General features: G+C 38.0%; 2 protein-coding genes across 2 annotated transcripts; one reads left to right on the plus strand and one right to left on the minus strand.

Annotated features, from left to right (window-relative positions):
• Positions 1–3,731: 3,731 nt before the first annotated feature.
• LOC139971502 (uncharacterized) lies at positions 3,732–8,380 on the plus strand. The gene is made up of 4 exons (XM_071978046.1): positions 3,732–3,878; positions 4,677–4,750; positions 6,507–6,566; positions 7,424–8,380. Exons 1-4 carry the CDS (start codon positions 3,751–3,753, stop codon positions 7,726–7,728), a joined length of 567 nt encoding a protein of 188 aa, XP_071834147.1. The 5' UTR covers positions 3,732–3,750; the 3' UTR covers positions 7,729–8,380.
• A 10-nt stretch (positions 8,381–8,390) lies between these two features.
• On the minus strand, positions 8,391–11,513 carry LOC139971503 (uncharacterized). The gene is made up of 2 exons (XM_071978047.1): positions 10,723–11,513; positions 8,391–10,475 (listed from the first exon to the last, which is right to left on the minus strand). Exons 1-2 carry the CDS (start codon positions 10,895–10,897, stop codon positions 10,318–10,320), a joined length of 333 nt encoding a protein of 110 aa, XP_071834148.1. The 5' UTR covers positions 10,898–11,513; the 3' UTR covers positions 8,391–10,317.
• Between the last annotated feature and the right edge of the window lie 9,544 nt (positions 11,514–21,057).

Genomic DNA, 21,057 nt, shown 5'->3' on the forward strand with positions numbered 1-21,057 from the left:
TTGAGCAGCTGGATACAACACATGTGTAGCTGCAGGAGCATCTTTCTTTGCTAACTCTAATATTCATGATGTTAAGTCACAGTTCATTATCCAATCATTAATTATAAAACTTGTACACGGGAAGTGCATGGCCGCTTCATAAACTGTCTACAGATTATCTCAGGCGGAAATTTCTAAGATTAGTTTATTAAATATGATATGCACATCAACAAAGAATTTTGAAAATCAAACGAAAGACGTACATGCTATGTAGTTAAAAGTTGCATCGAATGCATGATGGAATAGTTTCATCAGTTAAATTTAGTAACTGATCTCTTGTTTCTTCTTATACCGGTATGCGGTACTCAGATTAAGGAATGGTTATATCTCAGTCTCATTTTCCTTTTATACTGAATTTCTTGAAAACATTCAGCTCAAATTTTTTGTTAATTAAATGTTCTCAATATATCTCGTGTAATTTTCATTCAGAAATAGACATTATGTGGTATGTTATGCTCAGAAACAATATTGCAACTTCCAAATTATTCTTTCCTTACACACGGCGTTTAACTGTATAAACAATGTTGATTACTTCAATATAGAAGAGATAACATAATACAAAAGTTATATCGTCAGTCTGTGATCAATGGTCGTATTTACATGATTACAACCTAGATACGCAGTTAGGATTATTTTGCTTACATTGATCTTTGTGTCGGGAATATCATCAAAGAAAGTATATGGCTATCATATCGTTTACATTTGCATATGGTATTATGAAGGATCATACTTAATAGTTGTACAATAAATAATTGAACTCAATTGAAAAGCATCCTTTGTACTGTATCGTGTTAGAGAGAATACCAATATTCCCTATACTTATCAACTGGCTGTGATGAATGTACTTAAATTTGATATCCCTCCGCCGAAATAATCCAAATAACGACTTTCACAATGTGGCATGTTGACAAATGTATGTGTGTTTATTGATTGGTACAAAGTAAATGAACTGCATACTCGAGGAACATCGGGCGATCGCTGAATCAAATTTAGCCTTTTTACGATTAACAGAGAACAACATCGTAGAGCAAACGTTGGCCATGGTGTTAATGATAGGTGATCCCATGCCCAAGTACCCTAATGGATGCAGAAGCTTCGAATAGTGTGAGCGGCGAACATTGTTATTAGGAAAACGATAAATTACGGTGAATAGATATTATAGATAGTGAAACTGAAGGAGCAGATTGAATAACGCTCGCTCATCGGGGTCCGGTGTAACAGTACAAAATGTCGCATATATCCCCATGCTCAGTACATACTGTCTTAGTCCCTCTAGAATAATTAATATATTTTTATATTAAGTCTTTCCGGACCTATTTTACAAGGCTTGTTGGTAGATACTGTCGCCACGGACAGTATATGCTATGGTTACACGAAGGGTGGACATTATCTGACGGTCGTTTATTTTGTTATAAATTGTGTCTGCCCGAACACAATGTCCGCTAGCAGATACATTAAAGTAGTAAACAAATAATCAGTAATGGACTCTGGCAGTATCCGTATTATTAGCAATTTTTCGCATTCGGCTTCTGTATATTTAACAGTGAGTCAATTCACAACTAAAAATGGAAAAGTTCGCAGAAATCGTCTGACAAATAGCTTATATCCACCCGATACTCATAGCTAGTACAGTAACTACTGTTCATGTTCGGCCACCGTGCATCAGTAACTACTGTGCTGTGTTCGCAACACGGTAACATGTGTTACAGGTGGCACAGTAGTTACTGCAAAGCTGTTACACGTTCCATTGTAAGACAAAGAACTGCGCGACTGGACAAGGAGTCTAGGAATGCCTATGATACAAACCTAAAGGAGGTACTGTACCGCTTGATTCCAGTTCACACCTCTGTTAAAAATTCGTCAATTCGTCATGCCGAGAACGAAGAAAGGACATGTTAGGGTATATCCATAGGCCTGCTTAAGTTATAGCATAAAGCTTATAATGACTAGTACAAATACTCCTTCATTTTTGGAACCGCGTATTAATGAACACGCACTAGCCTAAATGGTTCGAGTTTTTAACGCCTAAACAAAGGAACAGTAACGCTACTGACGGTCCAATGCATATATAGGCCTGGGTAAGGCCTAGCTTAATTTTGGCCCACAGGATTATTACTAGTAATAAGTCTAGGCCTACTTACACTCTCTGTGCACAGTGATACACTCCATTACTTTCTCTTAGCATGCTATATATCATGGGGCCAAAACAGACAACTTTATTGGCTAATCAGATGGAAAAGTGTCTGAAAGTGACCACTTGCAGATCTAATTCTTCACACGAATGTTTCCGTATTCACCTTGCTTGGCATACTGCCTGGTTTAGTGCTACAAAATTGAGCCAAATTAAACATTTTTTGAATTTAACTTCTATGGTTATCATTTTAGAGAGGAAAATGTGGTGCTAGAGATCTCCATGGTGAAGTTAGCCAAATAGCTATGTGTGAGAGATGATGTAGATGCAGCGTAGATGGGGTAATGAGGTTACAACAACGTTGAGCAGATCGCACAAACTGTGAAATGGGGTGTAACACAGTAGAGGTGATGCACAGCACTACTGCAGGGCTATTATGTTAATTGTACTTGAAAATTCATGTTCATATAGTTTGGTACTAGTGTGACAGTGCCTTTTGGCAATTGGGTTTGATGCTTGCTGTGTAACAAGGTTAAGTTTACTTTTGCTTCTTAAACCTTTCACTTTGGCTATAGCTATGCTGGCGGACTAGGCCTTGTGCATAGGACAGAACTGTGTTTAGACCTATGTCTAATCAGTTTTGATTTGGTATAGGTCCTTCAAAATTTTAGATCTAAACTATCAAATGCAGTTGTGATAAAATGTTCAAGTTTGTTTGTAAAATTTGCATACATGGGTAGCTTTAGTAATGCATTTAAATGTTGAAGTAATAACATGTTACCTTTATATGGGCACAACCACTATTGAATTAAAAGAAATGTAGGAAAGATATGATAAGAGAGTGGTTTCCTTCCTGTTTATGGTCATGTAGTTAGACAAGTTGAAAGTCAGGAGAAGACGCATTTGATATTGATGCTACTACTTGTATACAGTGGCGGAGCATCCATACAGTCGGGGGGGGGGGGGGGGCGAATGCCCCCCTGACAGACTCAAATGGACTGCTGGCGCCCTTTTCAGCTTCTTACCACTTTTTACTTATTCGCGATTATTGACTTTTTAGCGCTCTCATCTACCTATTGACATTTGTCACATTTTGATGGCGATGATACCTATTTATTCTTTGTTTATCTGCTAATTAGCAAGGCCTGGAAAGGGTAATTTCCGGTGATCTAGGGAGTATCCATACTCAAAAAGGTTCTGTTCGCTCCGCGCCAACCTGTGGTGGCGCTCCGCTTAGATAGTGTTGAAAGCGCCTCTACAGACCATTCTCGACCCCCCTGATCAATACCCCTAGCTCCGCAACTGCTTGTATATTGGGTATCAGCTCATCAGTAATCAATGCAATCCATTAGATACTCTGTTAAAATAAATTTAAGACACATTTTGTTCATTTCATGCAGATAAACATTCTTCCTGTTGATGACTGTTGTCGGGTTCAAGATTGCCGCCAGTATGGAAAACTAACAAAACGGATTGATCGTCATCTGAAGTCTGCTCACAGTTTGAATAGATCCCAGCATAATGCCCTGCCAGAATGCTCACCTGCTGTGTATTTCAAAGAGGCCAAAAAGAAAAAATGAATGAAGTATCGGCATCCTGAAATTTGTAAAGTCGAGGGATGTAAGAAGAATGGCCAACATTTTGCCTCTCTTACAAAACACTTGAAAAGTGTTCACAAAATGACCAGAAAAAAGTATGAGGAGCACCGGTTAGTAACTTTTAGTAAATTTGTAGCAACAAATGATGAGCAACATCAAATGCATTCTTTTTTTTTTAGCGGAATTCAAGTAACTCTAACTTAACCCTTCTGATTTTTTTCCTTCTTGAACGTTACTCTTACTTTAACTTTTCTTGATAAATTTCATTTACTTTTCCACGATATGACTTACAACCTAAGTAATAAAGGTGTGAGCATATGTTTCAATAATTTAATAGCATCTAGCAATTGTGCTTAAACATTTCTGTTTCTTGGTGAAAACTACTTCTGAAAGCCTGCACAGTGCCTTTTTTTACATAATATGCAATAGAAAATTCTCCAGTTTTGTCGTGAAATGTTGCCCTAGTTTCCACATGGGTCTTTCCTTAATAGCCTGGCTGAGAGTTAAGAATGTGTATGTATAGTCTCATGAATGGATGTACAGTTTTGGCCCAGTTGTTGTGGGTTAGGGTTAACAGTAATGTCTACACCCAAACATGTACTGCCTGTATTTGTTAAACAGTTATGTCTGTGACGTAGTTACTACATATGGCAACCTATGGCAATTATCTTTTAGCAATTGTAGAGTCACTTTTCAGACATTTAGTATGTCACCTTTAAAGTCAAGTTTCCTAGTATGTGACCTGCTTGGCATAAATATTTTTGGGTGTAAAAGGGTAAAAAATATTTATGCCAACTGTTGACAAAGTAAATCAGTCCCCATATGAAGAACAGCGTTTAGTGATATTGTATGAGTGGATTCCACGCCTAGCCAATTTGTAATACAATTTCTTCTTTTTTTTGGAACAGATGGTCCGTGGCAGAGAAGAAGAAAACCGAAAAACAAAAAGTGGACTTCTACCTTTTTTCACTTAACTCCGAAGGTAACAGTGCTCATTCAAACATATGCGTGGCTACGACAGATTTTGATAAATAGTTATCATTGCTTATGAATAATATTATTCAATGACTTTGCAGAGCTGGGCCTATAAGTTTACTGGTGAATGAGTAAAAGCCTTAAACATTTCTCAGTATTTCATCATAGCATATCCTCAAAGATCACTACAGTTATAAGCTACCACAACATGAAATGACTGGACAAAGGTGTTTTACAGCTATCATCAGCTAATAGTTAAGAAGTTTCAATTTCAGTAGTCAGTTGCAAACCCATAGAAAGATACACTTTGTTAGTTTATGATGCTCTCCAAACATGAGCAAAACATTGGCGGGCCTCATGATTAGTTGAATTGTTAATTCCTGTCTTGTTTTGTTTTGATGATAATCATAACCTTGCAGTCAAGCAGGCGGATGAGTGTGTATGTGTGAGACACCTTGCTTGTAAACAGGATATCTCAAGAAGGGAAGCTTGGACCAATATCATATTTGGTGTGTAAAAGTACCTCATGAAGTAAAAGAAGCCTATTATTTTGGTAGAGGTAAAAGGTCATTTGGGGTCACCAGAGGTCAATTTGTGGTAACATTATAAACATATCTTACGTCGGGAAGCTTGGACAAACCGCAGTCATCTCTTTAGTTTTTGTGCTTTTGCTCATTTATTTCAAAATATCAGCTATTGGTGATCGACAGAAGAAACATTCATCACTCACATTAAAGTAATTAGCTTTTATTGGTTTCTTAAATTTTCCAATTATTCTTTGCAAGTGCAATGTCGGTCATCCACTCGCTCAGATCTTGCAAGCAAGGTTATTTTATAACCTACCGTATCTCCCACCGACTAGCCTATTAGATAACATGTGCCCTTCGCCTTATAAGAATATGAGAAGGCTGTTTTCAATTGAAAATTAGCTTAAAGGCATCTGTAGATAAGTATCAGAAGTCTCTACGAAATCTGAAGTAACTTAAGTATGTCGGTAAATTTCAGAATTGCAATGTACGTCGCTGCATACATGCCTAAGCACAAAGGTAGGTAGAGTTGGCATATACAATGTTGCTATTGGAATGGACAATATCATTATGAATCATTGTTATAATATGTCTTTGCTTCCGTTGTTGAAGTTTTTCATCATATTATGCAAATTGCAAAACTTCAGGTGATGATGTATTAACGTTGGGGAACTGACCAGGCACAGTTTACGAAAATTAGCTGTCCCCTAGTTTGAGGCCAACAGACGCAAAATCTTTGAGACCCAGGGTTTACCTTGCCATGCGTCTGCTTATTAATGTATGACTTGTACGTGTACCACATTGAGTAAAAGAAGCCTGTTGTCTTTGACAGAGATCAATCTGTATGCTGAATACAAGAAAAGTTTCCATCTCGGCCATCAGCGGCCATTGTGAATATTGTTTGTTATATCTCAATGACTGTTGCTGTACTTAGATTGAAGTATGTTCTTCATCCTTGCTATACCTTACAGCCTAGTGTGTCACATTAATATACAATTTTTCATCTAGCATAATTAAAACCAAAGTGTAGATTTGCTGTCTGGCTTATGTTTAACATTCTAGCCTTATTCTTGTAACCTTCGACGACTGATAAGCGACATGTTATCTGTGGTAAAAGATTGGTATGTTGAGACTGAAACTTTTGAATTAATACAGTGGATTTGCATTAATGCTGATCGTTTGTAAACGAGTCTGTTCCTAATTGATATTTTGGTCTTTAATTTGCTAATCTGACAGGGGGATGTCCAGCAACTCGTGATGAAAGGTGCTCAGTTAAACCCAAGTTACCATCAAGTGGTAAGATAGCTGTGTTGAATTTTTCTTAGTATGTATAAGATATCCAATTTTAATTCCCCATAAATCACAAAAGACCCTCCCAGACCCAAACATATTAATGTTGCACATGTATGACAGGATTTTGTTTACAAAGGTGACAATTCAAGACAATATTTTAGTAAAGTATTTAAGACAAATGTACATGGTTCTAAGGGGATAAAGTTATATCTAAAAGCCCAATGTTCAAAGTCAAACAGGCTAGTTGGCCTACCAAGGTAGTCAGAGTGTAATGCAAGGTCAACCGTCTTATAATGCGGATAAACTTAAAATGTATTCTTTGTATTTAATGGATATACATATATCTATGTCAGGATGATGCATATGATCACCTTTGAGTAGTGGATGAGAGTGCTGGTCATTTGATTTCTCTGGGTTTCAAATAATACAAGCATATCTCAACTTCTGAATAACTTTTAAACTTAAGTAATTGAGATTTTCATTGAAGTAATGGGAACAGAATTCAATATTTGTAGGATATCAGACAGACTGGACAACTTTTCTTAAGTGAATTTTATGTTTCAGGTGATATCTTTCCTTGTTTACTCTTGCTGAAGTACTGAATGGTTCTAGAAAGCTGGTCCTACCTTTCTAATTTTTAAGTCATAGCAGTGAGGGTTTGAGTGATCACACGTATTGCCCCTACATGTAATTTACATGTAGCAGCTCTACTGATTAGAGAATAATTACCAAACTTTTAATATTAAGTTCATTCGTAAGTCCCATTGAGAGTTTTTAAGGTACCAGTAGTTACCAATCCCAATAGGTAAATCCATGCTTTAAAATGATTTCATGTTCATTTCATTACTCCGCATGTGCAGAAGAAGACACATATCCAAGATACATGTACTACCAGGTATACACGGAATCACGTCAAATTATGATTATATCTGATAATGTAAGAGTATTCAATTTGCCAGAAGATGAGCCGCACTGCATCACATACCACATAAAGAAGTTAATTGTGTCTGGTTCCCACGAAGACTGGTTCAGAGAATCCATGAATGAAGGGTCTGGTACCATCATCCGTGGAAAGGAACCCCAAATACTTCAGTATGGCTGTGGACTCTGTTCTTACCAACATAGCGTTGACCTCATTGCAAAACCAAAATTATTTCCAAGTTGAATCTTTCACTAATGTCACTGGGAGTAGCACATCTGGTTAACTCGCTTACAGTATAATGTTGGTGATCAGTAACAGTTATTTACATCTTTTCATATTACTTCATATGACCATTTTTACCAATGTCTCTTATTATAGTATGTAATGAACATGATGTGTTCTTGTACAGGAATCCATGAAAAGTTTAAGTGCTAGTACAGCGGTCAAGAAAAATTTATGTATACTTACAGCAGCACTAAGAGAGATTTCTCGGTGGTGTACTATGTGGCATATCAATAGTAAATAAGTCCAAGCTGCTTGCTGCAATGTCATTGCAATTTTTCCCTCCAAGTTGCTCAAATATATGGCTTTCTGTTGTATGTTACGTCTTTTCCTGCCCAAACCTAACATTTTGCAAGAAATTGGTTAACAGTGGTATGTGAAGTAGTCTCATAATGTTTCTTAATTCTTCGTTTTATTCCTACACACAAGCTGAGAGAATCATGAGATGTTGTTTGTGTAGTGACTACATTTTAACACAATATCACTAGATGCAAAGATGCTTGCCCTTCAAATTTTGTTCCTAGGTTAATGTTACATATCAGATAATTCCAATTGTTTTAGACTGAATCAAGAGGGTCAGCAGTGGTGAAAAATATGAGAACCATCTAATGCAGTATTATATTACATTTGTCACTTTTTAATGAAGCATTATGAGTGAAAGCAAGCAATTTTGTGTACAAGAAAAATCTTTTGAATGAAAAGGTTTATGCATGGCCTTGAAAACAAGGCATGTATGGTTGTGTTGAAAACAAAGCAGACAATATGATACAAACTACAAGGCAGACATTACTAAACAAAACAAAGTTGAAACAATGGTTGTTTCTCTGCAGTTAGTCTCATAAAGTAATAATCAAATTTTGGAAAGAGATGTTTCAAACGTTTCTTAAACTATGAATGCTCAGAATGATGCAGAGATCCGGAGGGAGGGCGTTCTACACTTTTGACCACACTTAGCAAATGTTCTATCACCATGGGTTGTAGTTTTATGTTTAGAAAAAATGGACAAGTATCCAAAACTTCATATCTGCAGGCTAAATCTGTACATCAACTAATACCATATTAAACTGGTATTTTGACTATAACACTGTTGAAATGGGCATTGTTAGGGTGTTATAATGTGTCCTAGTATATAAATAATTATGAGGGCTTTCCTGCGGAGCGATGCGTGGTTGAAAAGAGAAAGCAAACATGATGAGTTGTGTGCATTTAGTACATCTATTGAGGTGTCTATCTCACTCAAGACCTGGCAATCGAATGCCCTCCAAACTACTGACAATTGCAGCTGCTACTGCAACTAATAAACATACACATAACAGAAATAACACTGACATACACAGCAGCTGTCTAAAATACTTCAAACATGCAATATGCTACCCATGCCCTTAGAAAATGTTCTCATTTTTTCATGCATCTTTTCACAAACACAAATATTTTATTCATATTTCCTCATAATACATTTGAGAAACCCCAACCACACATGTAAATGTATTAAATATATATTAAAACAGCTCAATCGTAAAGTGAAATCTAATCTTCCTGTCAGAGTACAAAATAAGAATGTTGATCGTGATTCAATTTTTGACCGTATGCAGGATAGGCAGGACACACATAAGTTCTATCATGATAAAACAGCAAAACCTTTGAGTCCGTTAGTTCCCGGACAAAGTTTATATGTACAAGACTAAAGTTCAGGCAAATGGACCCCAGGTACATTACTAAAGCAAAGACATGAACCACGATCGTATGAAATTCAAACCGACTCGGGCGGAAAACTGAGGAGGAATAGGAAACATTTAAAGGAAGGGGAAAAGGTTCTACCCCAGTCAGAGATTATAAACCATAACTCTGACCCCAGTTCAGAAATAGAAAATATTCTGGCACCAGAACCAGAAGGTCCAGACCCACAAGAAGATGTTTTTATTACTAGGTCTGGTCAGAGAGTAAAGAAAAGATTGATGTTGGAATTATAATTTTTACAAGCTGTGTAGTATTGTTTGCGAAATACTACCAGACTTACACAAAGCCCTTGTAATTATTAAGAATGTTTAATTGAATTGTAGCCTATCTAAGACTCCCAACTTATTAAAGAAAGGGGGATGTAATGTTATTGAATATGCATTCATATGTACGTGTGCAAACGATGCACTACATTGTATAATCTGCACCTGTATGTTAATGAGCTGTGTATTTGCATATTGATATATAAGTTAAGCATGCCGTCTGCTCGTCCTTGTTCACCCTGTCTCTCCATCTGTCAACAAGTAACCTTGGACATGTCGTCCTATATATCTGTCCTGTACAGCATGATGTAACGCAATAAATTATAACATGTTATTTGTTAATACTCTATGTCGACTGTGTTCTACTTGATTGCTTAAAAGAACTCATATACCTAAACAAGGAAACATGACAACGTCATGCCGTAGCCTGGCATTTACTCTACTAAAACATCTTAATTACACTCAACATACAACCAAACACTTGCCAAGCTACTACTTAAACAATTATGCTATTCTAAATAAAAAATTAAGGAGATATAAGTGGAAATCCTTAAATGCCTTTATACAGATCCAGGGCTTCCTTTGAGATGCTCCCTGCATCTACGCATTGATTATATTTGGAAGAGTACCCGTGCCACTTGACCAGATACTGAGTTTCTCCCTTCTTCTGCCTCTTCTTAAGGACTTTCTCCACCGGGAAGAAATCAGCTGAAACAAAAAAAATACTTTTAATAGCATGGAAAACTTAATCATTTAACAATAATAGTGGTGAATGATTAATCAGGAAGTTGCTACTCCAGCTTGAAAACTATGTTCAAATTAGTAGGCCTATGCCCTAGAAGCAGGAACCCACAATGTGCAAAATATGTAAGCATGTTGAGAAATCTGTTAAAAGCAACAGAATCATCTTCATTGTTGGTTAAGGTGTAATACTATGGAAAGAGGGTCACCATACCTGCTTCGTCCTCCTGCTCTTTTTCTTCTCCTGCTTGTACCTCTTCATACACATCTTCCTCAGTATTTTCTGGACATGAGTGTAAGTCTTCAAATATGTCCAGCAGAATGACTGCAGGTTCTATGGAGATTATGAAGATGATACATAGTTCCATTAGAAGTGCAAACTCATGCATCGGGATGTTACAATCTTCGTAACTTCCAATGAAATGAGATGATGAGAGGGATAAAAAGAATAAACAATTTGCTATTTCAGCACAATGTAATGACAGGAAGTAATGGTACCATTCACATTTAAGAAGGACAGAAGCTACAAGTTAATGACTTTAATGTAATTCACTTCTGTCATGGATGTTTATCTCAGACTCATTAGTTTTAATAAGAAACAATCACATTGGGAATTACATCATGCACTGGACATGACATTTGTCACTTTTTAGGATAGGAATGCTCACTGGCACACTGAGTACTAACAAGGGTTTGCCTGAGTGTCATGGTGACAAATACTCCCCTAAGATACTACAAAATCTTTGTCACTCCAGTAAGTGGAGATAATAGATACAAATAAATACCCTGTAATATATCACCTTGCATGTCACTTATTAAATCTGACATTTCACATGATATGTCCACGCTTCTCTCTGTGAGATATCCTGTTTACAAGCTTTACTTCACAACACATACACATGCATGCATCACGACTAAAAAGGTTACAATTATCATCAAAACCAAAAATGATGAAATGCAATGCTTGTTGTATGCATAAGCAAAGAATGTTCTAACCACTGCCGTAAAGATAGAAATGAAGTAGAACATGACAGCCAAACCACTAACCCTCTTGGTCGTACGATGGCTGAACAGCTTCATCATGACTAGAGCCTTGATCTTGATCCTGGTCTAGCATTTGACTCTCATCACTCACAGACACTGCAAACAGAAATTACAGAGGAAAGGGAACAAACACAGTGAGCAAGCACATTATATAAAATTGATTATATTTGTGTTTTGTTTTAAGCTTTGATATGTGCAATCCTGCTGCCGACATATTAACATTCTGATCATGGTCACTACAAAACTGCAGAACTACATTTAGTCTGAGTGTAGTACAGTCATTTTGCTCCAGAGAATTTTTAACAAATGGTCAACTAGCTTAAACCAAAAGGTTTAGATTTTGAACAGGAAGTTAAATGACTTGTGCTGTAAAATCGAACAAAAGATATTTAAAAAAAAGTATGTTATATCAGCAAACTTTAAGTTCGATATAAGTTTTGTACGTACCATGTGTCATTTGCTGATGAGCAATTGGCCACTGGAGTAATAGTTGCATTGCTGGAAGAACCTTGTGAGGAAAAGCAATGAAAGTGAAATAAATTTGATTGGTTACAATATGTTCTCATGAGAACTTACACACACGATAAGTATATACAACAATATATGGACAATATAAATGTGTACAGTCATGAACACCATTACAGGATGAAAAAACAGCAAGTACCCTAAGACCAGATCAAAATTTTTATGTAGTGGTGTAACTATAACATACCACTATCTATATTATGGACAGACCCCTCCCTTCTTCATTTCAGTGAATATATTTAATTGTGATTATTTCCCTTTAAGCTGGTATTGTGTGTACCTACCAGCATGTATCATGTGACAATTTCAATGAAGTTCTGCAGCAAAAACACCCAGCCCCTATGTCCACTCACCCCCCCTCCCCTACTCTCATATCATGTTTGTAAGTGTTCCAATTGTCCTGCTTAGCTTTATAACAATTGATGACTTTAAATGACTGTAGAAAGCAAAGGGATATCTGCTCACTGAAAGGTAACACTTGTTGGCCTTGTGCTTTACTAGTAAGACATAAAAATAAAACAACAAACTTACAGATGGTAATACTATTTTTGCTTCGTAATATTGCTTGCAGATCATCGACTCCATACGCAGACGGTCGTTTGCAGGTAATACCAGGTGGCAGACCATCAACCACAATATTCCCCATAGCAAGTTGCTTGTAGCTCATTGCTCTTCTGCCCGTACCTGCATCTATGATCATATAAACCAAACATGTGTCCTTAAAATGTTGCAGGGATAGCAATGTGCCTTAAATCAGATAGCTAGTAACATAGTTTACTAGTTTACATGATAAACTCGAGTTCATGCCTCAATCCAGCTAACAGTGTAATATTAACACACAAGAACTGTTCTATTCACTGGAAACCTTCCCAACATTAAAGCTTTGCAAGTTTCCTTAAGTTGAAAACATTTTAATTCCTTTAAATTGAATATGTGGTGGTTTTTCTACATCCTCTAATCCGTTCAAATTTATGTTACATCTTTTCACTTCCATTATGACAAATTGCATTATGTTATTGTGGGACTCAGTAAAACCTAGCACTTTTGGACAAAAACATTACTATTTTCACAAACATTCCTAAGCGCACAAGTGACTGTAGTTCACCCTGACGTAGATGTGTGGAGTTGTGTGAGGAAAACCGTCGATCCAGCTATTCACTTCAGTACGGTACTATGCCTGTACGACACTCTGTCAAATATAAACTGTTAGTATCAAAATGCCAATGATTTTTGTAGTATGATGTTGCCAATACACTTTTTGGAACCGAAGATTTAGTTTCTTTATGTTTCCCAGTCATCAAACCGACGACAAACGCTGCAGGCTTGGATTTATTTTGTAAGGAGAACTCGCAATGACTTTCTCGCTCCCAGGTTTCCCACCGTATGCCGGCAAAAATATGTTCAGCACACTTCAGAAACGATGACTGGGACAGAGGATACATTGTTCCGAATAGTTTCCTTGGGACGAATTGGCGTTATGCTAGATGTTTACTTCTAAACTCAAAATTGTTACCTTTTGTACGTCAATTTTTTTTTACACTGGTCATAATTACCGTCACATTTCAGTCTTTGGGTGGTATAAGCAATATCTTTCATATGCCAGGCTGACCGTTGTTTTCACGTCACTTAGTCATATCTAGGTAAATCCAGGTTTATAAGGACGGGTTATAGACAACGAGGATGACAGAAAATATGACTTATTCAACCAGCTAAGAGTTAAGCTTTTTTATTTACCTTAGGAAGAATGATGGGCTATACTAGATCGATACTGATTAGTTCCATTTTTGGGTCTTCTGTTAATAGAGATAGTCATCCTTATTGGTAGGCTGGAAGTATGCTTTGAATATTTGGCATGTTTGCTATACCATTTGAAATTATCCATGCCAATTGTGCTCGACTACCGACTACCTAATGTATATATTTTCCTGAGACGGTAAAAGTTCATGCATTTTTCACTTTTGAAACTCTTAAAATGTGTAACAAGGAATCCATCAGGCATTTTGTTTTTCTGTGGTGTTCCAATTGCTTGTGTATCTGCTTTTGTGCAGTTGTGACTTGCTGAAAGCATTATACTTTATGTCAGCAAGACTGAGACATATACCCCACAGAGCTTTGTATTTCTTGGATTCAACTGCATCCACTGACCGAAACTAACTGCAAACACGATTAATTGCAACAAAAATGAAGAAATACCTGAAATGTTGATATTTTCACAAGGTAAGAATCGGAATTGCGGTAAGGCCTCAATATCATACCGCACACTATGTAACGTGGCCTATAATGGCAACGAATCTTACAAAATATGATCAGTCGTTGATGCAGGTTTGTAACCATAATTTACTTGTAATTGAAGAACTGCCAACCAAAATGAGTTTAAGTAGCCATGTGTGAAAAATTCTAACAACCATTTCTTTCTCCTGTAGCTGCATGTTTATTGCAAGAATGAAGTTAATAAATGGCTCACTTTCTTAAGAGAAGTAAAAAGAAAGTCCATTGTTATTGTTTTGCCTATGGGGTACACTCTGCAGAATGACGACACACAGTGACCTGTACGTTCATTAGCTTGTTCGCATCACATTTCTGGTCAGTGAGAATCTGCTAACTTTAACATCAAATTTCTTTAAATTGCTTTCTTTTCCAACTAAGCGGAAACCACAGTATTGTTTGTGTAGTAAATACTTTACTATGAGCCGAAAAATTGGAATATTGCATTTTAATGTCTGCAGCTCATAATAATGAACAATCAATATTAGGCAGCTAATGTAAGTATAGCGCTGTGAACAATTGGGAAACTGATTGACTGATTTTCCAGTTGTTCGTACTTCACTCAGCAGTTTAAGAATGGAATTTGACTTTATCATATCAAAAATATTCCTGTTGATTGCTAATGAGTTATAAGTGACAATAAGACAATAATAATATTTCTCTCCCAAGATGCAATCGATGAACGTGATTTAGTCAGTTTCACTTACAGTATTTTTCGTTAAAGAGCTCCTGCACGCTGGTACGTAGTGTTGCACGGGTTGCTTCTTTAACAGGACCATCAGCATTACCCCATATTGAATGAAACAGAAAGAAAAAACAATCACAAGTTTGATCTACCTTCAAAATGAATGTATGACCTTTAAAATATTTCCTCATATGCAGTTGATTTTTGTGGGATAATTGTATGTATATATATATAAATATATATGTATGTATATTAGATGATCCTGCAAGCAGGAACTCGCGCTACTTGTGCTACTGCCCTTACCTAACACGAATATATTCGATAAGTATTCGATAGGTATTCAAAGATTTCCTTAGTATTCAGAAAATCTACCATATAACACACAGTACAAAATAAGTATTCGAATACTAATACGAATAACTATAAGCCTTCGTCAGAGCCGAATTATGTAAATGAGTTAAGTATTCGAATACCTGTTAGGTATTCGAATAGGTATTCGAATAGCTCTTCGAATAGCTATACGAATAGGTATTCGAGTAGCTTTTGGAATAGCTATTTGAATACTTAGCTCATTTACATATAAGTATTCGCTCATTTAAATAATTCGGCTCTGACGAATACTTATAGTTATTCGAATACTTATTCGCTAGTATTCGAATACTTGTATGCTAATTAGTTATGTTATGAAGGCTTAACAGGTTTCTGAATACTTACTTGAATACTTATTGAATACTTGTATGCTAATTAGTTCCAAGTAAGGAGAGTTAGGAATTTGGCCAGCTTGTTGTCCTAGCTTCTTGATTAAATCTGCTATTAAAAGTTGAATAACATTCACAAGGAATAAATATCTATTTGAAATGGCCGGAGTATTAAGCACAGAATACTAAAACAGTAGGTCTTATGAATATGATCGATGAAATTTTGGAAACGCTTCAGCTATTAAATCCTCCGCGGTATATTTCAAATATTTTTGCGCTGTTCAAAGTGTATGGGTGTTAGCCACTGAAAAAAAATGTTTGTTCTTGATCAGAGAACTCTGGGTTTGGTTGGAAGACCAAACACAGAGCAGATACATCAAAACTGGAAAACTCAACCGGATTGGATCAAAAGAAATTATAATTATGAATAACAAACAATATTCAGCTGATCTGGGCCCAGTCAAAGAATTAAATAAAATAACTTACAGTCGTGAGGTCATGTAAGAGTTGCGGGATACGGGGTTCTTGACAGCAGCTAGCTGTCCAACAGGATTATTGGGAATCCCCCTTGTGGTCACGATGTGTGGGGACAACTGACCACTGTATAACAAATACAACAGGCTAAAAACAAGAATAAGACTGGCTGTTAGGTATAGAAAATAGTTATATTGCTCGGTCACACATGTGTGCAACATAAAGAATCTTGGGAAAGTACTCTTTACTGTTACACAATTATTAACAATGAAAACTACAGATATTGATATAAACAACTAGGGGTGTCAAGTGGCCACAAGACTAATACATGTATGTGCACATTAATAAAAAAAGAGATAGAGCTTATCTGGCGGGCGGGTCTGTATAGTCCAGCAACACGGCACGGCAATGTAGTAGAATAACTGGTAGGCACGGTGATGCAAGGTTTAATAAATGAATGTCCGATAGCAGGAAATTACGAAATAGAAGGTGAGAGGTAAGAGTTCCGTGAATATACTCCAGTGGATATAGATACGAGGGAGAGTTCCAGGAATACTCCAATAAAATATATATATACTGTATGTTCAAAGAAATGTTCTTCCCAAGGAGAGTAGGTAAAGTCCAGGTACAAGAGACAGTAGGTAGAAGACTAGGTGACGTCCACGTAAAAGAGTAGGTGAAGTCCCGGTAAAAGATAGGTTAAAGAGTAGGTGAAGTCCCAGTAAAAGATATGTAAATACAAAATGGCAACTAGCAGGACACAGCTCTCAGTTCCATATAATCCATTAAAACGATGAAATAATGTTTACAAACGTACAGCAAATCAATTATAGACAATTAATTCCTCGGACAGCAAAAGTTATATGAATGTAGATAAATATTCTCAAAGCAAAAGATAGACAACTTCTCTAATTATATATATGTATACTGTAGTGTAAGGACTACATGATGTCAAGGGTGGCTAATATATACACATGCCCTGTTGACTGGCTGACAACTAAACTGCCTCTCTCTCCTAAAACACCTTGGAGGAAGCTCCCAAACCACAGGGTAACAACATGTGACCCTCTTAACACCTCTGATTGGCTATAAACACCCTAGATACCAAGAGTAACACGTAGAACCAATCAGAGCTAATTACACATACTAAATCTACATACAAATGTCTATCCTATAACAGAAACAACTAAGACAAGGCATCCCTTATCTAAGAAAAGAAAGTAAGAAGAGAAGATGTTTACTGCAACCAGCAACTTTGGCAGAACAAAGAAAGTACTGTTGCCACTGGCTCACTACTAAATATACAGGGGAATATGAGCACAGGTTGTGGAAGAGTATAGGCACCTATTACATAACCACTAGGAAAGGGGAGAACAAGAAACAGAAATAGAGCTATTTACATCCCCGCCCGCTTTATATTGGCTTACACTGCCAATGAAAACTTCTTGCAGCAAAAAATACAAAACAAAATTTAAAAAATAGAAATGATAGAAACATACAGAATATACTTGTGAAGTATATATCCAACCTGGTGAGGCAATTAGGCTGTGACTAACGCAGTTTCCTAGTACAACAGTCAAACAACTTCTAGCTTGTACATGTAAAAATACAGTATCTCCTAAAACAATCGGATCCTCTGGCAAGGATCATACCACAAAGACCGGTAAGTCTTGGTACAAAAATACAAATGAATACACAATAGCACACCTTATTTGAAGAAATTAGATGCTCTAGCCTTACTCAAGCCATCTTCTAACCATTGCATAGAAATAACAATGGGTGAAAAATCTTTACTTATTATATTATTGACACATGACTCCTCGGGAGGTAAACCTTTGGTCCTACGTGACCGTCTGAGATACAAGGTGGGATCTACAACTGATTCTAGGGTGGGAATATCTGGAAATGTGGTGAGCACAGGGGGGTGTGTTGGTTCCTGCCCATCGGAAGCGTCTGTGTCTTCATCAGCACTATGGTGGTTTACGCTGTCCTCATCATCAGAGCTGCTGGTACGGTCGGGTATCTGCTGTGAAATTGGTATGCGAAGTAGTGGGGTCACCGGACTACTATTGGTACCTGTAGGGGCATCGTCCTGGGGAGGTGTGTTTGTCTCTTCTATAGTTATTGGAATACGGCAAAGTTTTAAAGCATTGCGGTGGAGAACCTTTTCCATGCCGTCACCACTTTCTGGTTTCACCCGGTAGATCGGTAGATGTACGTTGGGTTGTCCGGTGACAATGTGTGGCTCTGGGTTCCAAAAATCCACTGTCTTATGCCTGCCGTCAAAATGAAGGCGTTTTACCAGTACACGCTCGCCTCTGGACAAGGGTTGATCTTTCGTCTTTTGATCGTAAAGTCTCTTTTGTACAGCAGATGCCTTCTCCATTTCTTTCTCTGCAAGAGTATGGGCATGGTGGAGTCGTTCCCAGTGATAACTAACCCAGTCCGATGACACTGGTCTCTGGTTGTCTTCAGGTGTCGCCATTTCTAGATCAATGGGTAGCCTTCCATGTCGACCAAACATTAGGTAGAAGGGGGTTTGTTTTGTTGAGGAATGCTGGGTATTGTTATAGAGGTATGTAAGTTCTGCGAGATGTGCAGGCCACTGCTTCTTCTTTTCTTCGGACAATGTACGCACCATGTTTATAAGGGTACGGTTGAATCGTTCACATAAGCCATTTCCAGCTGGGTGGTAGGGTGTAGTTCTGCTCTTATGGATGTTATACATCTGGCAAAGTTCCTTAATTAACCGGGATTCAAAGTTAGCGCCTTGGTCTGACAGGATTCGTGCTGGGCAACCATACTTCGTGATGAAATGCTGCCAAAGGGCTCTTGCTGTTGTTACTGCTGTTTGATTTCTGGTGGCGACTGCGACTGCTAATTTGGTGAAGTAGTCAGTGATGACTAAGACATTTTCGAAACCATCTGTAGAACGATCAAGCTTAAGAAAGTCAATAGCCACAAGTTCCAGGGGGGCTGACACCTTAATATTAACCAGTGGGGCTCTTGTTGTTGTTGTCGGTGGTTTAGCTAAATTGCAACGTTTGCATTCTGCACAATACTTCTGGACATCACTCCTTATGTTGGGCCAGTAGAAGCGCTCTTGAATAAGTGCCAGTGTTCTGGTGGCTCCAAAATGTCCTGCTTGGTCGTGTAAACCCTGGAGAACTCTGACCTTCAAACTGGACGGCACCACAAACTGCTTTACTGGGTCTTGGTGACCACTTCTCAGGATCTCTCTATAGAGGCACCCATCAAGTATCTTTAGGCTGGTCCACTGTTTGAGTAACAATGATACCTCTGTCGAGTCACCATTGTATACGGGGCGCTTCCCAGAACGGACATATCTCTTCACTTCGGCTATTGCTGGATCTAGGTCTTGTCTGTTCCTAAAATCGTCATTAATGCTTGGTGGAGGTTCCTGATTGGTTGTTTCCTGCTCTGTCAAGGGAAGCAAGCAATCTGTATGCTACTGAAGGTTGTAGATAATCTCATCGTCTGGTGTACTACAAGGGGCTTCTTGAGTTTGAGTCATTCGGGACAGGGCATCAGCGTTGGTATTTTCTCTGCCTGGTTTGTACGCAATCTTATAGTGGAAATTCGCAAGTCTTGCTACCCATCTCTGTTCAATGGCTCCAAGGTCTGCTGTAGCTAGAAACTGTAGGGGTTTATGGTCTGTATAAATAACAAATTCAGCGCCGAGTAAATATGACTTGAACTTTTGAGTTACTGCCCAGGAGATTGCTAGTAGTTCTAACTTGAACGCACTGTAGTTCTGGTCATTCCGTTCTGTTTTTCGGAGACTTCGACTCGCATAAGCTATTACTCGTTCTTTGTTTTCTTGAACTTGTGTCAATACTGCCCCCAATCCTGTACCACTAGCGTCAGTGTACAGTCTAAAAGGCAGTGAATAGTCTGCATAGGCTAGAATCGGTGGTGAGGACAGTTCCTGTCTTAGGTGGTCAAAAGCATCCTGACATTTGGTGGACCATTCAAAGGCTTTCTTCAGGGGTAGCCCATTCTTTGGTTTAGATGTGAGCTCGTACAATGGGCCTGCAATCTTTGAAAACTCTTTAATGAATCGCCTGTAGAACCCTGCCATACCCAGAAAGCATCTCACATCTGATACAGAGGTGGGGGTGGGCCAGTCTTTGATGACTGCACACTTTTCTGGTTCAGTAGATATGCCCTCTGCCGACACCACATGACCAAGGTAGTGTACTTCTTTCTGCAACAGGTGGCACTTACTTGGTTTAGCCTTCAACCCATGCTTACTTAGTCTGTCCAGGACATTCCCTAGTCTTTGAAGATGTGATGGAAAATCTTGAGAGAAGACGATGATGTCATCTAAATACAGAAGTACAGACTCGTAATTCATGTCTCCCAGACAGGCCTCCATTAATCGTTGAAAAGTCGCTGGAGCGTTGCATAAACCGAAGGGCATTCTTTGAAATTCGAACAGTCCCATAGGTGTTGTGAAGGCTGTTTTCTGCTGATCTTCGGGATTCATGGCAACCTGCCAGTAGCCACTCACCAAGTCTAGGGTGGAAAATAACCTGGCATGACCCAACGCATTTAAGGACTCATCAATTCGGGGGAGAGGGTAGGCATCCTTCCTAGTAAGAGCATTTAGTCTGCGATAATCCACACAAATCCTTATCTTTCCATCTATTTTTCTTACTAACACAGTAGGAGCTGCCCATGGACTGTAGCTTTCTTGGATGACCCCCTTTTCTAGCATCTGTTTGATTTGATCTTTTACCTCCTGGTAAAGTTTGGGCGGAATCATTCTATATTTTTCCCTCACTGGTGGGCTGTCACCTGTTGGAATTTGATGTGTGATAGTAGCTGTACACCC

This window comes from Apostichopus japonicus, chromosome 8, assembly GCF_037975245.1.
Source record: "Apostichopus japonicus isolate 1M-3 chromosome 8, ASM3797524v1, whole genome shotgun sequence".
NCBI lineage: Eukaryota > Metazoa > Echinodermata > Holothuroidea > Aspidochirotida > Stichopodidae > Apostichopus > Apostichopus japonicus.